Raw genomic sequence first — 20,057 nt, forward strand, 5'->3', positions numbered from 1 at the left:
AGCATGGGGCAAGGGCTCTGATGAGGTACCTGGCCCTGTGGGTCCTCTTGGCCCCACAGACATCCCCAAAGTGCCCAAGCCCATCTTGGGAGAAGTGCAAACAAGAAGCGCGGCACGAGGCAGGAATCACCTCCTCCCAGTCTCAGGCAGGCTCAGGTAGCTCCTAGAAGGTGCTGGTGAACTGAACAGAGCTGGGAAAATGGCCTATAAGCCGTGCTCCCCAAGGCAGACACCGGTCAAGGACTTATCTACCGCAGTCTCTGTCACTGCAAAGGTGCTGCCTGGCATTCTTACCAGGTGAACACACCAGATCATCAGCTCTGTTGCCCCAAACAGCAGCAGCCCTGAGAAGCAGAACAGTAGTGCACTTTGAGCCAGTGCTGTTCCCTGTGGCCAGGAGGAGGCTGTGCCCTGTGGAGGCATGGGACTTCTAGTAGAGGCAAGTGGGCGGGCTCAGGAGGATCCCTCCCAAGACCTCACTCTTGGCCTTGGAGCCAAAACCCATGCTGCCAGGACTCTGGAGTATAACCCACTCCCTGGTCCCAGGCTTCAGCTGCCAGCCCCAGGAGGTCTTCTGACCCTCTCTAAGCAGAAAGAATAGACAAGAAAGAAGGAAATGGCTGTAAGTCAGAAATGCCAAGTGTGGCCACAGGGAAAGTCAGCATGTTAAGCCCACTCCTGCCTTGGAGGCAAAGAAGTCACAGAAGGTAATCCCCAGCCAAGCAGGGGCCGGGCGGGCTTGCAGAGTTAGTCAGCACTTCCCTCCTAGCCCTGTGCAGGGCTGCACGTGGGCGTGCGAAGAGGAGTAGAGTTCGTGGCCCTCTGCAGGAGGGGGCTGCTCCTCTGACCCAACTGTCCCTCCTCATTGCCCAGGCCGGTGCAGGGGGTGGGGTGGAGCCCTGCAGAGGACAGCATAAGCCAGGCCCGCCCCGGGGGCAATTTGTAGGACAAGCGGCAGCGGTAGGGGGGCAGCAGGAGGCCCTGGGGGGGGGACACTGAGGCTGCAGAAGGCAGTGTGCATACAGGCTCCCAAGGGGCTCGTGGTTGACGATAAACTAAATCCTGAATGGGGCATGATTCATGGCCTGGAAGGCGTGACTGGCAGGGCGTGGTTGGCGTGCGCTGGGCCTTACCTGCCACAGCTCCAGGCACATGGGCATGCCTGGCTTGGCATCTGCCTCCGGCTTCAGGGTGCACACTGACGTCTTGGATGGCATCTCCAGAATCTGAACCTGACGGTAAGAAAACAAGTTGATTTGGGCAGGCGCCAAGTCGAGCCTGTGCTATACAAACAAGAGACTTTTAAGGCGATTAGCCAAGGCTGCTGCGAGTTTCTGTCTGCTCCCCAGAGGAACCTGGGAGCCGAGCCTTCTAATTAGGCCACATAGGTTCGTGGGTTCAGGCGCTGCCGGGTGTTGTGAAACTCACACGTCATTCCTGAGTGACCGGCATGTCCCTCTCACCAGCATCACCACCTCTGGCCTTTCCTGATTTTACCTCTTCACTGAGTAGGGGGCTTGCTGGGCACTGACTCAGTTTACCCATCCTCCTGATCTCTGTCTCATTCTCTTTCCTGATGTGGACTTTCATGTGAACAACTCTGAACTATCTCAGGTGTATCAGATGGTTTACAGAAGTGCACGTGGGGGCGGGCACCATGGTGGCTCAGTCGGTTATATAAGCATCTGCCTTCAGCTCAGGTCATGATTCCAGGGTCCTAAGATCAAGTCCCACATCGTGATCCCTGCTCAGCAGGGAGCCTGCTTCTCCCTCTCCCTCTGCCTGCCACTCCCCCTGATGTGCTCTTTCTCTCACTGACAAATTAATGAATAATCTTAAAAAAAAAAAAAAAAAAGAAAGAAAGAAAGAAAAGAAAATGCACAAGGGACCACTGGGAATCACCAGCAAGTCTAGGAAATGAACATGGTATGCACCAAAGGGAACTGTGTTTGGGGCCTGGCTGGTCCTGACACCCCACACCTCTATACTGGGTATCACAGTGGTGTTTTGTGTCACCTGAATGCAGGGGCAGGCCCTCCTGGAAGATGTGCTGGTCCGGGCTGGAAGATGTGCCTTTCTGGTCCACACAACCAGGTCACATTCAGGCCTGTCCATCTGAGCTGGGCCAAGCTCTGCCCCACACCATCTGCAGTGGATAGCTGCAGCCACAAGGAACAGGCTTGGGCCCTAGAGCACTGCCCTCCCTCGAAACTGTTCCCCCAGCCTGCATCCCTACTGCCTCATCTCCAGCAAGCAGGGACAAGGGCGCCCCCTCCTGTGGTGCTTGGAGGTAGAGGGGATTCCATGTGAAGCAGGTCTGCCACTCCATGATGGGGAGGCTCGAAGAGCCCTCGGGCCAGCTTGATGCCAATGAGAGGGGCTGTGCTGACAGCGTGCAGCCACTATGAAGCCACATCATCCCTCGCCAACAAGAGGACATCTTCTGGTTTGCAGATAAAGGGTCTGGGGTGGGGGTGGGGGGTGTTGAAGGGACAGCTGGCCTGCTGTCTCAGTCACCCAGTAAACTGGAGGCAGGTGGGTGTGAGCTGGGCTGCTCTCACTAACCCACAGGGGAGAACCAGCCCAAGGCCTGAGATTAAGTCCTGAGTCCTCTCACGATCTGCTACCTGCACGCTGGGTCTGTCCGAAGGCACGCTGTAGGCAGGGTAGAAAGCCAGTGGCATGGTGGCCCCGGCCTCCCAGCTGCAGGCCTGCATGGGGGCGGCACACCCACAGGCTGAGGTTGTGGGGACCTTCTGGTCAGGGCTCGTACCAGAGGCCCACACAGTGTCTTCAGGGAAAGGCTTGCTGCAGAGTACGAACACATCCCCACAAAGAGGCACACACCTACGTATGCACACGCATACAGGCTCCCCCAGCGTCTGCGGGGCCTGCAGATCAGTGTCCATACCAGTCCCTGCAGCCCTTACTGGCCACGAAGGAGACAGAAAAGACCCTCAGTGATGTGAGCGGTTGTTACTGTCGTCAAGTAAGAGGCTGCTAGAAGGAGCCCCTGGAACAGCAAAGATGCTCAAGGAGGAGCTCTAGCAAAATAAAAAGACATGCAAGAAAAGTCACATGGCAACCAAGACACAGCGGAACCTAAGGATGTCCCTCCCAGAAGTCAGGTGAAAACCCAGGAGAAGGGGAGTGGGCTTTCGGAGCCTCTGTGTCCTTGGCAGTGAGTACCAGCGACTCAATTTCAGGCTTACTGTTTTGAGAATCAGCTGTAGACACTGTGGGAAGCCTGTGAGCCCCAGCCAGGGCGTGCTCACCGAGGAGGCCAGATGCTCCATAGAACAGAGAAAGAACTGCTCCTCTGGGTCGGGACACCTGCGCACCCAGCCCTGTGCACATGCAAAGCAGCAAAGCTGCTAGCAGTGTGAGGGCAGAGGGAGAGGGAGAAACAAGCTCCCTGCTGAGCGTGGAGCCTCCTTAAGATTCTCTCTCTCAGAGCCAGTTAAGCATCTGCCTTTAGCTCAGGTCATCATCCTAGGGTCCTGAGATCAAGTCCAACATCGGGCTCCCTGTTCAGACGAGAGCTTGCTTTTCCTTCTCCCTCTGCCTGCTGCTCTCCTTGCTTGTGTGATCTTTCTATCAGTGAATAAATAAAATCCTTTAAAAAAGTTTAAAGAAATATGGGTGCCTGGGTGGCTCAGTTTGTTAAGCGTCTGCCTTTAGCTTGGATCATGATCTCGGGGTCCTGGGATTGAGTCCCACATGGGGCTCCCTGCTCAGTGGACAGCCTGCTTCTCTCTCTCCCTCTGCCTCTGCCCATGACTCATGCTCTCTCTCTCAAATAAATAAATAAATAAAATCCTTTAAAAATTTAAATAAAAAAATAAAAAGATTCTCTCTCTTTCTTTCCCTCTGCCCCTCTGCCCCCTAAAAAAAAAAAAAAAAAAAAATTTTAAAGTATATTTTTTAAAAAAGATATTGACTGGTAGTTGGGACCTGGGGAGAGAAGCCACCCTGATTGCTTGCATGTGCTCGTGGGGAGACGGACGCCAGAAGAAACAGAAGGCCCTGGACACACAGTGTGCATGGGCCCACACCCTGCATGGCCTGGAACAAGGGCACAGAGGTATGGTGAGGGATGGCCTCTCCCAATCTGTGGGCCAAGGAAGGTCCCTCTGGTGGCCGTGAGGAGGGGTGTGAAGGCAAGGGACTCAGGTAGGGGTGAGTCACCCTGCAAGTCAGCTCAGGGAGTAGAGGGGGAAAACCAGGACAGCCCCGAAGCCTGAGCAAGACACTATGGGAGGAAGAGTGAGTGGCAGTACCCACAGCCACATCCTGGGTGTAGGAGAGCAAGGAGCCCAGGGTTCAAGGACCAGGGCAAGCCCAGGAGCCGCTGTGAGTCCGACAAAGGGCTCTAGGCTCTGGGCTCTGGCAAGGGCATGGACGCCTGCGCTTGGAGCCTCCTCCAGATATCAGTGTACTTTCCATCTGGCACTCGACTGCAACCTTAGTTTCCAGAAGGTAAAATGTTTGGTTTGGGCAAGCGTGGCCACCCAGATGGCCGAGCAGGGTGGGAGCATGTCCTCCCTGGGCATTGTCTGGGCATAGGCCAGCAATGCCTTTCCAAGCAGATTCCAGCCAGGCAGATTCCAGATGGGAACATGGAAAACAACCATTTTCCCAGGATATCTGAGGTCCTTGGACTTGCTGCTCCTAAAAACCACAGGTGCCACCTGCACTGGCGACTAGGGTGTTAGCAAGCCAGTTAAAAACAACATGGAGCAGCACATGCTGGGTGTCAGGGGCCAGACCCCAGGGGTGGGATGCGCAGCCAGGAAAGCCCAGAGAGGCTGAGAAGCAAAGGGCAGCACAGGGCACCCCCACCTCAGTGGGGAGGGCTGGGCTCTACGGCATGCAGCGCAGGAGCGAGGCTTGGCGCTGCCTGGCCCTGGCTGTCCAGGAGGAAGCACACCCCTCTCTTTTCACATTCATAAAACTTTTAACAGGTTTTTGGCAAATTGGCAAGAAAAGTGTATGTAGCTCCTAATTGGCGATTTAAACGCAATCATGAACAAATAAATGCCTGTTCCATTCTCATTATTTATTAACTGAATCTGCTTTAAGACAAACGAGTCTTCTTGGGTAGGGGCCAAACCTCACTGCTGTGGGCATGGGGCCCCATGTCCTTGCCCAGCGCCGCCTGCCGCACAGCCCCTTGGGGCCGGCAGGGAACACAGGGAGACATGGCCGTGGGCAGCAGACAGGAGGCTCCCTCTCTCTGGATGTGTGTACCCCCGGGCCCTCCCTGCCCCGGGATCAGAGCCTATAGCACCCCACACTCGGCCCAGACCCTGAGCGCCTATGCCCCCAACACTCAACAGGCCTGTCTGATTGCTGCTCCTGGGTTTCTTCTTCAATTTCCCTTCAGCTCCCCAAGTGCTGGCCCCTCCAGCCACACCCTCATCCTCCACCTTACCCTCCACCCTCGCTTTCCACCACCTGTTCCCCTTGGCGGACTCTGCCTCTTCTGCCTCTGGGGGTGTGGACACACTGCCCAGCCTGACCAGATCTCCATCACCAACCACTGCTGGCCACTCTGGCCTGAGCTCCATCTGACAGTCACCTCCGAGGCTCCATCACGCCCACCTGGAGCCCGGTTCTCTGAGTTCCCCTCTCACTTGCACCCTCTGTTCTGCACTTACTACCCCAGTGCCAGCCTCCCCCAACCCTCAGCATTCCAGGTCTGATCAAGGCCTCTCATGCCAGAACTCAGTTCAGCAACCCAAAAGGCTGCCCCTGATGCCCAGACTACCAGAAGGCCACGATTTCTCTCCCACCATCTCTTGCTGGCCTGCCCAAGACTCCCCACCATGCATGCCTGTTCCTAAGTCCTCTGAGGACCTCTCCAGGCAGTCTCTGCCCCTGCACTCCTGATGGTCTCGAGCCCCATGCTGTGCAGTACTGGGTACTGGGGCAGCAGCCAGACCAAGGCCCCTGGAGTTGCAGTCTGGCACTTCATGGGACTCCTGTGGCAGGCACAGAATTCCTCTAATAGGCATTCAGGATGGGGAACCAAGTGCAAGCAGCTTGTGAAGCCAGGTACCAGGCAGGCTGGCACTCACCTCGTCACTACCTCTCCCCGGCATAGCCAGCATCCAGCGCTCCTGAGTCCCAGCGAGGACAGAGCTCCTGCAAAAGCCCATGCTCTCCAGGGCCACAGAGTCCACGACGGTGTTCCTGCCCTCTGCCAGGTCCCACAGGTGCAGCTTCAGGTCCCGGCCCTGACTGCCAAACCAAGAGGAGAAAGGCCATGAGCCTCCAAGGTAAGCAGACCAGGTATCCTACCTGGACCAATGCCAGCATGCTGGGGCCAGCCTGATGCTGACGAAAGGCAGGGGACACCTTCCAGAGAGGGGCCCAGATGGTATGCGTTACCTGGCTGGGGGCACCTCAGCCAAGGAAGGGCTTTGTATCCAAGATGCCTGAGGCCTGACACCTTCATGGGCCATCCCACAGGAGCACCATCAACCATGTGCCAGTGAGCTTTGCGACACATGCCCCATGACCAGCCTCCCCGGCTCTTCCTGCCATTCCCCGTGCTGCCAAAATGTGAGCTCACCCTCCTCCCTCCCTCTGTGAATTAACTGTGATGGCCCAGCAATCACACCCTCACAAGTTTTCCCAAGTGAATTTAAGACCTGTATTCACACAAAAGCCTGTACACAAACAGCAGCTCTGTTCCTAACTGCCCAAACTCGACGCAACTCTTCAGTACGAGGCTGGGGAACCAACCATGTGCCTCCACACCACAGAATTCCACTCAGTGACAGACAGGGACAAACTGTGACATGTGCTACAACCCGCAGGAATATAGGATGCCTTCTGCTATGAGCCAAAAGGCCAGAGCCAAAAAGCCACCTATGGCATGACTCCCCTGCTGGGACGTTTCCAGGACAGCAAGACAGCAAGTGGGGGACTGGGGCTCCCGTCTACAGGGGGCAGCACAAAGGCCATGCAGGGTGCGGACAGCCCTATGTGGCCCTGGCGGGGGGGGGGGGGGGCTGCTGTGATGGTGGCCATCGTCAAGCCCACAGAACAATCCACAAAGAGCAAACGTTAGTGTGTATAAGTTAAGAAAACAATCAGGGTGTTGGGCTCCCAAGATGAACTGCAGACTGTGACAAATGTCTTGCACACTGCACCCAGGAGGAGGGCAGATAGCCGATCTGCAGAGTTCTGGAAAAGTGTGTTCACTCGAGTTAAAAGCAAATACTTTTACAGAGACATCAAACCGGAATGGGGCCTTCCCAGCCACTGGCAGGGGACTCCCACACCCACCACCTCCTCCATTTACGAGTTGCTATCCTACAGGAAGAATGGGTGTTCCCCTCTCCTTCTGTTCTCTCTGTTTCCATCAGCTTGGATTTGCGTGTTCCTGTATTACTCAGTGGGCTGTCATCTACACTTCCCATTATTTATTTTTGTGCTCAAACCATCCCAGATTGGCCAGCGGGACCCCCTTTGAGCTGGCTCAGAGTCCTTCTGACACGTGTCCATCAGCAAGATATTCCAGATCCAGAATCATTTCTCCAAGGAATCCTTGTTCCTTCCAGTGCAGAGAGATATTTGCAAACCAAGGTCTGGGCGCTGGTGTGGTTACTGTTGTGAGGTGCCGCTGCCGCCAGGCTCTCTCAGTCGAGCCAGGAAATACACACACACTCACACACACACCCACCTCTCTCTCATACATGCAAACACTCACACATGCAAACACACTTCACATACTCCCCCTTACCCACACACGCAAACACACATGCAAACATATCTCACACACGCCCCACACCCACACACGCAAACACACACACAAACACACCTCACACACACACGCAAACACACCTCACATACACCCCTCACCCACACATGCAAACATACCTCACACACACAGTCACACACAAACATACCTCAAATACACACAAGCACACCTCATGTACACATTCACACTCAAAGACATACTTCACACACACACCTCACTCACACATGGAAACATAGCTCATACATACATAACCCTCTCACACACAAAGGCAAACACACTCACACATCAAGTATTTCTGCACCTATCTTTGGGTATATACTCTCAAAACCTCACAAGTTCATGCTGATGCCCCAAGGCTTCTTCCTCCCCTTCCTCCTCCTCAGGTGTGTGACTCCATTCTCTGACTGGGAGAGAGCTGCCTCCCATTTTCCTCAAAATATTCACTGCCACGCTCCACTGACAAACTTGCTTGCATGATGCAGCCAATCTCCCAACCTCCCCAGCTACCTCTGAGACCTTGCCCCCATCACCCTGGTTCTCTGGCCACTGGGCACGCTGCTCCCACACCTCTGCCTCGAAGCCACCTTGCACCATCCACTTCCTCAGCCACCCGTGTCCCTGAACTTGGGAGGGGAAATGAGGAAAGGGAGGATGGAACCTCTGGCTATCCATATAGAAACAAAGAACGCATACCTCACCAACAGCCAATTCCAGCTGCGGTGTGGGCCAAAAAGGAACAGGAGGGAAGCTCCTGAGAGATCAGGTCTTCATGACCTGTTGCTGGGACTCCTTCACATGACACAGAAGCACCAGCCATAAGGGAAAGATGGCAGCTCTGACCCCATTTAAATGGCTAACTTCCACTCATTGACACATCATAGAGTGAGAACTGTAAGTCACTTTGTGGGAACAGCACCTGGTGATATAAATATCAGCCACATCTAGAATATTAAAAAACCTCCTATAACTCAATGAGAACAGGTAGTCAGTCTGCTAGAGAAATGCGGATTGAAGGGAGACTCTATCCCAGTGGCTAACGACTGCAGAAGAGGGCTGGCTCATTAAGTGGTCAGGAAAATGCAAATGAGGCTGTACCCAGAAAGCAGCGCAGAGGTGGGGGCACTTGCACTAGGGGCAGCCTGGCACCTTCTGAGCCACCCAGTACATGCACACCCTGTGGCCAATGCCCCACCTCTGGGTCCAGGGTCCAATCTGCAGACACGCATGCACCGGGTGCCTGGAGACCCAGACTGGGGTCTTAATCCTTAAGCTTCTCAGCCCCAAGTGGATGATCCAGATCTCCACTGACAGTAGAATGAGCATTCACACATATCCAGTGGAACAGCGCACAGGAAAATCCCACACAGAGCCCTACAGCTACACGCACCCACCGTGGAGCTCACAAAGTAGAGCTGAGCGGAAGCAGTCCCATACAAAGGAAGCTGTTCTGCACGGTGCCATTTTTGTAAGTAAGAAAAAAAAAACAGACCTAACAAGTCTATGGTTTTTGGACATGCTTGTTCCCAATGGTAAGGCAAGAATGATGGCAAGGGGGCTGCCTCCTGAGGACGAGAACGGAGCCCGCATCAGGGCTCTGCCTCTGACTTCAGTGGTTACCCAGGTGTCCACTCCGTGATAGTACAACAGTCTGCAAACTTGTTCTGTGCACTCTTCTGCAAAGGTGCTACGGTAGCCATAGAAGAGGGAGGAAACACACCCACCCAGGTGGCTGTCACTGGGAACAGGTGTGCCCTCAAGCCCCCAGCTTTCTGTCTTCCAGCCTCCCCTTGACATGAAAGCGTACCTTCCTTTCTCAAGAGCCACTTTGGAGAGACTTGGCTTCCAAACACAGCTGGGCGCCCGGCGTCTAGTGCAACGTAAACGCACCTGGGCATTCCAAGAACGTGCACCGTCTGCGCTGCAGACCTCCCGACCCACAGGCCCCTGCCTGGAGCACGGCTACTGCTGTGCTGTCCGGCTTGGAAAGGGGAAGGATCGACCGTCTGACATTCACTCACAGGCTGCCCTTGCCGCTTGCCTCCCCACACAATGTCAAGCCAGCTTTCTTTCTTTCTTTTTAAGATTTTATTTATTTATTTGACAGAGAGAAAGAGATCACAAGTAGGCAGAGGCAGACAAAGAGAGAGGGGGAAGCAGGCTCCCTGCAGAGCAGAGAGCCCGACTCGGAGCTCGATTCCAGGACCCTGAGATCATGACCTGAACCGAAGGCAGAGGCTTTAACCCACTGAGCCACCCAGGTGCCCCTCAGGCCAGCTTTCTGAGGGTCGGACCCCAGGGCTGGGGGTTCCCTGAGAACAGCCCAAGGCATCCGGGCCTTGGAGGAGCAGGAGGCGCCAAGGGTCCTAAAGCCTTGGCTGAAAACACAGGAGGAATGTTTACAAACAGCAGCATCCAGCACAAGCGCTTTAGTGTGGTATTTGGATGCAGTGTCTATTCTAAGCATCAGGGAAGGTCTACAACCATACGGAGGGCCTGTCACACCAACCGGGGGAAAAGAGGACCAGCGTGTGGCTCTGCAGGCACACGCGTCCAAGGCCACCAGCCTCCTGGATACCTCTGGTTCTTCGATCACCTGCAAGCCACCTATAGGGGCGTAGAAGCAGCATGTCTGGCACAAAAGTGCTTTGCAAAACGGTGTGTCCCTGACAGGCCTTGTCCTCTGGGGACTGGGAACCGTGGTGTCTAGATGCCCAGGACCCGAGTCCCTGGCAGGAAGGCAGACCTGCCCTGGAGGGCATTCAGGAAAGTTTCACTTAAACTTAGACATAAGCTCATTCTCTCCCCCACCAGCCCCTTCCTGCTACCTCCTGGCCCACCTCTCACCTGGAGTCTCCAGCCTGGCACCTCTTCAAGGCCGTGGTGGCAGTGCCAGAACACGGCCCCTCTGGGCTCTGCAGCCCAATCTCCAGCTTCTCACAGCTGGGCCCACCACAGCTTCCTCTGTCAGGAGTGCCACATGCCCACCCTGCTCTCCTTGTCACCAGTCAGCCCAAATGCCATGGACCTGGGCGCCCCTGTGGCACTCCCAGTGCCCAGAGAGGGTGGCTGCTCTCAGGGTTTGAAGCACAACCCCAATCAGTGGGCGGGCTTTAGACACAAGTTCTGCACCACTGCGTGGAAAGGGGACCATTCGTCAGAGGTGTGGTGACACCAGATCCCTGGGGTCCACAGGAGGGAAGCTGAAGCTCCTCTAAGAAGAACCCTGGAGCTCAGCCATGAACCCCTAGCTCTTGCCACTGGAGACCCCTGGCAGACCAGGGAGGCCTCTGCTCAGGCCACTGCAGAGTTGTGTGTGTGTTTTTTTTTTTAAGATTTTATTTATTTATTTGACAGAGAAAGATCACAAGTAGGCAGAGAGGCAGGCAGAGAGAGAGAGGAGGAAGCAGGCTCCCCGCTGAGCAGGGAGCCCGATGCAGGACTCGATCCCAGGACCCTGAGATCATGACCTGAACCAAAGGCAGTGGCTTAACACACTGAGCCACCCAGGTGCCCCTACAGAGTTGTTTTGTATGTCCATCAGGCTCGTCTCAGTAGGCATCTGCCTGGACAGAGCAGTGGTCACAAAGACCGCAGCGACGGGCACCCAGTGGACCTGGACACTGCCTCCGGATGGGCCAAGGGCAGAGATCACACTGCTCTGCCATGGGGAGGGGCTGCCCTGGCAGCTGGGAGAGACCCCGAGAGCCTCCATGGCAAGTTCATGGCCCCTGCTGAGGGCCACAGCTTGACTCCTTTGGGACTGTACTCGCTGCCATTAAGACCCACCTGAGCAGCTGGTGCCCTTGGGGCAGTGTCTGCAGCCAGGTCACACACTGGCCCCCGTGGCCATCCAGGGTTGCAACTGCCCTCCGCGTCTGCAGGCTCCAAATGTGCACCAGCCCACTCAGGGACCTGTTGTGACAAGCGCAAAAGCACAGGCTCAGGGAGAGGGATCGGAGGACAGTCCCAGCATGCTCTGTGGGGCTGGCGGAGAAACCACCCAGCTGGTAGACCAGGCATTTCAGTCAGAGCTTTCAGTTTAGAGGACGGCTGGACGTGTGAACTAAGGGTAAAAGTAGCACATGGTCCTTTACTAGGGATGGCAGGCAGAGAGCCCTCAGGAGCCTCAGAGGGCACCCGCAGCAGAGTCCACTCCTCTGGAAAGGCATAGGGAGCCTGTCACTGAGCTCCCCAAATAAGCCCTTGGCTCACTGGTAGCCCACTGCCCCTAAATTCACCATGGGCTAACCTCTGGGGTTGGGTTGGGGCCGCAGCTACTCACCCTGAGAGGAGGAGTGGGCATCCCTGTTCTTGGGCTCCTCCGAAGAAATGCAGCGCATGCACCGCCGACTGGGTACCACGGAGGACAAACTGGGGGTCCGGCGGTGGGAGTGGGGAGGCTGCCATACTGGCTGGGGGTGCAGGCACCTGGGGACCAAGGAAAGGTATAAGTGACCCACCTGTCATCCTTCAGGAAGGTAGTAGGAGCCTCCCTGGATGCTGCCCAGCCCCTTCAGCCTGTCTTCCCTCCCACCTATTGGCCTCTACACCCAAATGGCATCACTGTGGCCCTAACCTGCACCATCTCTGGGGGGGGCACAGTGGCGCCCGCACCCTTCTGAGGTCACTCGCACCCTCAGCACCCTGCATAGAGCCTGCCTCTGGCCTCCAAGGCCTGCTGTTCACCCACCCTATACCCTCTGAGTCCCTGAATCCCATTGGCCATGGTAGCGGAAGGAGTGACTCCTCCTCCCTCAGGCTGGCTTCTCCACTCCTGGGCTGTCCACACACCTGGAGGTATCTGTCCTGCCTCTGAGCCTGGCTGAGTACTGCAAATTCAGCCTCCCTCCTCCCTTATGAGGCCCCTCTCCTCTCCTCCCTACAGTGGAGCAATGACATGGCTGGACATGCTGTCCACTCTGGCTCCACAGCAAGCTCAGGGAACAGGGGCCACACTGGCCTGCTCCCCCCAGACCACAGGCCTGACCACCGGCATCAGGCACACAGCAGCTCCTCAGCATGTGCATATTGAAGGGATGAACCGAGGGACAGACAACAGGTATGTGGGAGCCCTGGGGGAGCGAGCAGGACCCAAAGATAGAGAGGAAACTCTCTCACATGTGCCGCAGACCCTGCCTGCTGGGTCCTGAGGGCCTATACGTCCACCCTCAGGGAAAGCAGCACCATTCACTGCTGGAGAAAAGGAGGCAGGGAATGGTCTGGTGAGCTACCCCAGGCCCCTCAGATTCAGGTCTGAAGTTTGCACGCTGCCACCAAGAGGCAGAGCGGCCAGTGCACTGGTGTGTGGGGAAGGAGTAGGGACTGAGTTACCACCCCAGGAGGACTGATATGACAGATAAGTGACCCTTCCTCAAATCACTGGTCCCATGGGGACCACCCTCCTGAAAGGAGAAGCCTCCCAGGGTTACCACTGAGCCCACCCCAGCAATGGTGCAGGGGGCGTTGCCGGACCAGAAGTGACCTGCTCCAATGACCAAGGGGCACATCTGTCAACCTGCAGGTCTCAGGCCAGGCTGAGGGTACAGAGGGAAAGGCCAGGAGCAGACTCCTGGGAGGCTACAGCAACTTCATCAGGGGGCCTCTCCTGCTGGGATCTGAAACGCTTTCCCACCTGTCCCTCTCCAGCCTGGACACAGACCAGGGAGGAGGCTACCTGGCCACTGAGGGAGCCACAGCCACCAGGGGAACTGGGCAGGGCAAAGAACAGGAGCATAGAAGATAGCATTCCTCCAGGAGGGAGCCTTTGCCAATGCCAGAGGCTGGAGGGGGTTCCAGGCCAAAGACAGAGGCTCACGTGGGATGGGGGCTGAGCCAGAGGACAAGCAAACACGCAGTCGCAGAGGAAGGAGGGGCATGAGTTTCTCGAGCTGGAGACTGGTCCAGGCACCACTCAGCCACACCCTCACCGGGAAGCCCTGTACCTCCCCCTCAGTGAAACCATCCCAGACCCTTTCCTTCTCCCCCCCCCCCCCACTCTCTCTCTCCAGAATAGAGCCCGGGGTAGCTTCACTAGAGTGCAAGGTTCAAACACCTGAGAAATGCCACTATCAAGGCAGCTGGGGCCTTGGAGGCCAGGGGGCTCTTAGTCACCAGACAGGAGGGGAGTGGGGGGCAGGTAGTGACCTGAGACTCCAGAGACCACCGGAGCCAGGGAAACGCTGCAGAGACTTGGTGGAAAGCCACTACCAGCATCAGGCCAGCTGAGGCCTGGTCCACATGAGGGCTGGAAGTAGGGTTGGGGCTGATCCTAAAGACCAAGAGCAGACATGGCAGGGCTGGGGACAGGAAGGGGCAGATGCTCACCCTTAATGGGGAGAGACCATAGGCAGCCGCTCCACTGCTTGATCCCGCCTCTGTCAAAGAGAAGGAAGGGGTCCCTGAGAATGGACCTTACAAATGGCCAAGTCCCTGTTTCTTTCTTTCTTTTTTAGGGTTTTTGCTCTGAAAGCCTCTCTCAGCTTTAGCTAAAAACCAACTGACTCTTCCCTAACGCAAGGACGGCCTCCTGTGGGCAGAGACCTGACCCCACATTGCTCCATGACCCATGGCCCCTGCTCCATGCCTGGGACTGGTGAGCTCCCAGGAGACACTACATGCACACATGCAGCATTCATGCACACATATGTGCACACGAACAAAGGGCACACACCCACATGTGTACACACGCACGCACATGCCTGCACACACTCACACACATGCACAGGCAGCACGGGGGGGGCCTTGGGCGGCGCCAGCCAAAGCGCAGCCCACACTTGCCACCTGCCTGCGGCCTGATGGGAGTTTCCAGAACCTCACCAGCACAAGGCTCTGTCTGAGGTGATGAAATCAAGTTCTCCTCTATTGTTTCCCCAGAACTGCAGGGAACAAACCAGTCACGTTGTTACAACAACCAAACTGTTCAGGCCAAAATGATGCATCGGCAATTAAGGGCTCCATCATTTCAAGCAATTAAAATAAACGCTTTATTTGAAAACTAATTAATTCGAGCTACATATTTTTCCCATGACAATATCCTATGATTACTTGATTTATGACATCTAATTATTCTTTATTAATCTAATTGAGAATAATCGCGTTATCCTATCTCCCCTGGCAGTGAGCCGCCTGGAGCGGAGGCCGCAGCCCCTTGTGCAACACCGGTGCACGGTACCAGCCGCCCGCCACTGCCTCGTTCCCCTGTTCTGTCACTCGTCTTTTCCTCCCAGAGGGCAAAGGAACATGAAACTTAATCCACCGAGTACAACTTTGGATTCTGCCTGTTCTTCAAGATGTCAACGAGAGACACATTCTTTTCAAAATTAAAAAGAAAGACAACCTGACAAAATTTGCGCAACTCTGACAGCCTTTCCAACCAATGCTGCGAACCCCGAAAGCCCCTCAGGCCCTGGGCCCATGGATGGAGGATGACAGTGCCCCCCTGTGTCCCACCTCAGAAGCAGCAGCCTGGCAGGCCTCAGGGTCAGCCCCACAGAGAAGGGCCCAGAAGGGAGCCTTCCTCCTGGCACGAGGAGCAGCAGGGAGACAGGGTCCCATGGGGAAAGGCATAGGTGGCTGGGACCAGGCTACACCCGGCACTCACCCTCCCACCAAGCTATGGTGCCTCAGGCAGACACAGCGGCCATGGGACCCAAGAGTGCCCCTCATGGGGAAGGCAAGCAAACAACTAGAGACTGGCAAACACAGAGGAGGCAGGGAGGACCAAGGGAGAAGATGGTACCCAAAGACCACAGCCTGATCCCTGAGTTGGCCCTGAGGACCCACCGTGCCCTCGGTCACAGAACCCTTTCCTTTTACTGCAACAGGACCGCTGGTCCTTGAAGAAGCTTGGAATCAACAAGGAGTACTGAGAAGTGAGCCAAAGCAGGGAAGCCACCACCAGAGTCAACCAAGCACTATCCCTGCTGACTCCAGCCCACCAGATCTTGCCTGACTGCCTATGCCTGGGAGAGCAAGGACAAGCCACGTGGGATGCTGCGAGTACCTCAAACAGCACCCCCCCACCCCCAGCCCTCCATAAGTGGGCCACAGGAGAGCACAGAACGGCTTCCAGAAGCCCCACAAGGCACCTAAGAATTCCATAACCAGCAGAAACTAGGGAGGCACCACTCTGTGACAGGATAGATGCCCACAAAACAACTAAAATAAAAATCCAAACCCAGGGCGCCTGGTTGGCTCAGTGGGTTAAAGCCTCTGCCTTCAGCTCAGGTCATGATCTCAGGGTCCTGGGATGGAGCCCTGCATTGGGCTCTCTGCTCAGCGGGGAGCCTGCTTCCCTGCCCCCTCTGCCTGCCTCTCTGCCTACTTGTGATCTCTGTCAAATAAAGAAAATCTTCTAAAAAATTAAAAAAAAAAAAAAACTCTTCAGTACATCACTAAGCTATCTAAAAAAAAAAAAGTTTAGAACTTTCAAAGGCCCAAAGTAAGCAGAAGTCAAACATAGTAAGGTCTACGGAGTCCCCCCTAATTGGCACCTGCCCTGAGGGCATTTGCTACATTAGTAATCTAGAATTCTGGTTCTAAGGCAAGACCTCCAAGTCCATGAAGACAAAGCTTAGGGCCTTCCCAAAGTAGACAATCTCCTAGGAACATCTCCATAATGATGAGACCCCACAGGACTAAATGCTCAGTGTTAAACTGAACCAGAAGTAGACCTACACCAGAGGTGCCAGAATGATGCTTTAGTCCTAATTTACACCACCTGAGGAGGTCTCCAAAACTTCAGTCTGTCTCTCAGAAGGAGCCCACCTTCAGGATGCCTGGGTGGCTCAGTGGGTTAAAGCCTCTGTCTTCGGCTCAGGTCATGGTCCCAGGCTCCTGGGATTGAGCTCCGCATCAGGCTCTCTGCTCGGTGTGGGGCCTGCTTCTCTCTCTCTCTCTCTGCCTGCCTCTCTGCCTACTTGTGTTCTCTCTCTGTCAAATAAATAAATAAAATCTTTAAAAAAAAAAAAAAAAAAGGAGCCCACCTTCAACACAGGCCTGAATGAATTCACCAATAAAGTCCTATGAAATGCAAGCAATCAGAACTCATAGAAAAGAAAAAGGAAACACAGCACCATGAGTGAGAGCCATGAGAAACAACAAAAGGTAGAACTAGACCCCTAGAGCACAAAGTATCCAGGCATATAGAATAAAGATGTTTAAGGCTCTGAAGAAATAGAAAGAGGGACTAAAATCACAAGTGGAGAGCAAGAGATCACAAAATTCACCACTCAGATTTGAATAAGGATCCAACTGGGTGAAAGGCTGTTGGGAAACAGGAGATTTGCACTGTGCCAAGGTATTACATTACAGATTATTTACTGATCGCAGAAGGAGAATGTTCCTTAACAATGGAGACATCTGGCTGTCACCACCTTCACCATGAGATTGAAGCTGGCACCGCCAATAGTAAACAAACCAGCATCACTTATCTCCTGAGGTGATGCCAGAAAACACAGCACCATCCTCGTACACCTGTGCCAATGACTTGCAGAAAACAGACACATCCAAATTACAGGATATTGGGCAAAGCAGCTAGCTCATACTTATCAAAAAGGTCAAGATCAAGAGAAAAAACAAGAGCAAAAAGCAGGGTGAAGGTTCTAAGTTGAGAGACTGAAAGAGGCATTATGACCAGATATAATACATGAAACTTGACTGGATCAGAAAGGTAAGGAACAACTGGGGAGTTTCTGAATATAGACTGTTGATAATTTGGAATTACTGTGGGGCACCTGGGCCACTCAGTCAGTTGAGCATCTGACTCTTGATTTCAGCTCAGGTCTAATCTCGGCATCAGGGCAGAGTCAGCTTGGAATTCTCTCCCTCTGCCCCTCCTCCCATTCATGCTTACTTTCTCTCTAAATAAAGAAATATAATATATTTTAAAATATGAAATTATTGTTCATTTTCTTGGGCAGGATAATGGCATTTTGCCTAAAAGAATGCCCTTATTCCCAGGCTACAGTGTTTTAGGGCTGAAACATCATGATGTCTGCACACTGTTTTCAAATGTTTCAGAAAAAGAAATTCCAATCCTTATCTACGTACAGACAGGTAAAGCAAATGTGGCAAAATGCGAACAATTAATGAACATAAGTGAAGGGTATGTAAGTATTCACTATACTATACTTGCAACTTTTCTGTAAAATTATAAATTATAAAATTAAAATTATAAAAGCATTCTTAAAATTATAAAAGCATTCTGAGGAAGGAAAGGAAGACAAACCCACACTGGACTCATATCTACAATAAAGAACACACAGATCAATACATAAGAAAGCAAATGCCAAAAAGGAAAATAAGCGAAAGACTTGAACAGATATATCACAAGAAACATAAATGGCTAATAAACATATGAAAAGATGTTTAACCTAATTAATAATCTTGGAAAGCCTGTCAAAACCACAATGTGATATAATTACACTCCTAGCAAATTAGCAAAAGATTAAACAATCTGTCAAATGTTGACTACATTGTGGGACAACTTGAACCCTTTATCTTGCAAGAGAGAACACAGATTGAAAGAATCACTTTGGAAAACAGTCTAGGACTAGTCTGCACACCTTATGAGGCAGCAACCCCATTCTTAGATAAATACCCTAAAGAAATTCTCACATATGTACAAGGAGAGGTTTGTACAAGAATGTTCATAGCAATATTATGCATGCCAATAAAAACTAGAAACAATGCAAATGGCCATCAACTGCACAAAGTAGGTACATACATATAACAGAATATGCCACGCAACTGAAACTGTATAAACTCCAGTCTCACATGGCTGAAACTCAAAATGATAATTCTCATTAAGAGACATTAAGAACATAAAAAAGGAGGCTATAGACAAGGAGAAAATATTCATGACACATATATCTGATAATAAGCCATACCCAGAATACTCAGAATATAAAGCTAATAAGGAAAAAAGGGGGGTGGGGTGCCTGGGGGGTGCAGTCAGTTATGTACCTGATTGGTATCAGCTCAGGTTGTGATCTTGGTTGGGGTCCTGAGACTGAGCCTAGGGCTCTGCATTCAGCACATTCTACTTGGGACTTGTCTTCCTCTCCCTCAGCACCCCCCCCCCACCACTGATTCATGCACACTTGCTCTCTCTCTCTCTCTAAAATAAATATATAAATCTTTCTTTTTTTAAGTTAAAGTGATTCCAAAAGGCTAAAACTAGAGATGGATAAAGGTATTTCAGACAAATAGAAACAGTAAAAAAGCAGGGGTTGAAATATCAATGTCAACTAAGTTGAATTCTAGCCAAAAAGCATCAGAATTGACAAACCCAGATACTTTGCAATACTGAAAGCTGCAATTTACAATGAATATATGATTGTTTCAAATACCTATGTACTAAAAGACAGAAACACCACCTTTATAAAACAGAAACTACAGGAAATGCACGGAGTCACAGAAAAAATTCACCAATAATTGGAGAACAGGATATACTACTATTTTTAGTACAAATCATAGCAAGTGAATAATAAATAATAAGTAAGGAAATAGAAGACTCCATGGGGTAAATATTATGGATCCATATGGAACTTTACACCCAGAAAACAGAGATTAGCCCTTCTTCTCAAGTGCATGTGAACATGTATAAAAATTATATACTGGGTCACAAAGAAAACATCAGTAAGTTCCATAAAGAAGAAATATTATAAGCACACACTATGACCATAGTGCAGTTATATCAGAAATTAACAATTTAAAAACTTAAATGTCCTCCCAACTAAAAATTTAAAGCCATTTATTATACAACAAATTTTAGGTGAAATGGGAAGTACTTAATCTACTAACTTTAAGAAATTACAATGAAAAGCACTATAAACCAGAATTCATGAGGTATATTTAAAGTTTTGATCAGAGGGAAAGTAGAGACCAATATAACTTATGATTATCATACAAAAATAGTAAATAAAATATTAGCAAACAAAATACAACACCAAATTAAAGAAATAATACAGGATGACCAGTGGAAATGTAAGGTTAGTTGTTGTGTTTTTAAAAAATATTTTATTTATTTATTTGAGAGAGAGAGAGAATGTGTGTGTGAGAGAGAGCAAGCAAGAGAGAACATGAGCAGAGAGGGCGGGAGGCAGAGGGACATGGAGAAACAAGCTCCCCACTGAGTAGGAAGGCTGACACCAGGGTTGATCTCAGGACCCTGGGATCAAGACCTGAGCCGAAGGCAGAGGCATAACCCACTGAGCCACCCAGGTGCCCCAATACCCATTTTTTATTAAAACATTTAACCAGGACACCTAGGTTTTTTTTTTTT

The 20,057-nt window shown here is 52.3% G+C and overlaps 1 protein-coding gene across 5 annotated transcripts in view; it reads right to left on the reverse strand.

The window, feature by feature from the left end:
* Positions 1 to 20,057, reverse strand: part of GNB1L (G protein subunit beta 1 like) — a 69,724-nt gene that overhangs the window by 30,357 nt on the left and 19,310 nt on the right. For 4 of the 5 annotated variants that reach the window (XR_009405954.1, XM_059409079.1, XM_059409078.1 and 1 more), the window contains 4 exons: positions 12,054 to 12,199; positions 11,558 to 11,683; positions 6,081 to 6,243; positions 1,134 to 1,232 (listed from right to left, as the gene is read on the reverse strand). Coding sequence is in view for 4 of the 5 variants with exons in the window: in XM_059409079.1 (XP_059265062.1) it covers positions 1,134 to 1,232; positions 6,081 to 6,243; positions 11,558 to 11,683; positions 12,054 to 12,178 (513 nt within the window). In the remaining variant the exon portion in view is untranslated. Of the gene's footprint in view, positions 1 to 1,133; positions 1,233 to 6,080; positions 6,244 to 11,557; positions 11,684 to 12,053; positions 12,200 to 14,095; positions 14,146 to 20,057 lie in introns of all 5 variants that reach the window. The other variant, XM_059409081.1, reaches the window with a different exon arrangement.

The sequence above is a fragment of the Mustela nigripes genome, chromosome 8 (assembly GCF_022355385.1).
Source record: "Mustela nigripes isolate SB6536 chromosome 8, MUSNIG.SB6536, whole genome shotgun sequence".
In the NCBI taxonomy this organism is placed as follows: domain Eukaryota; kingdom Metazoa; phylum Chordata; class Mammalia; order Carnivora; family Mustelidae; genus Mustela; species Mustela nigripes.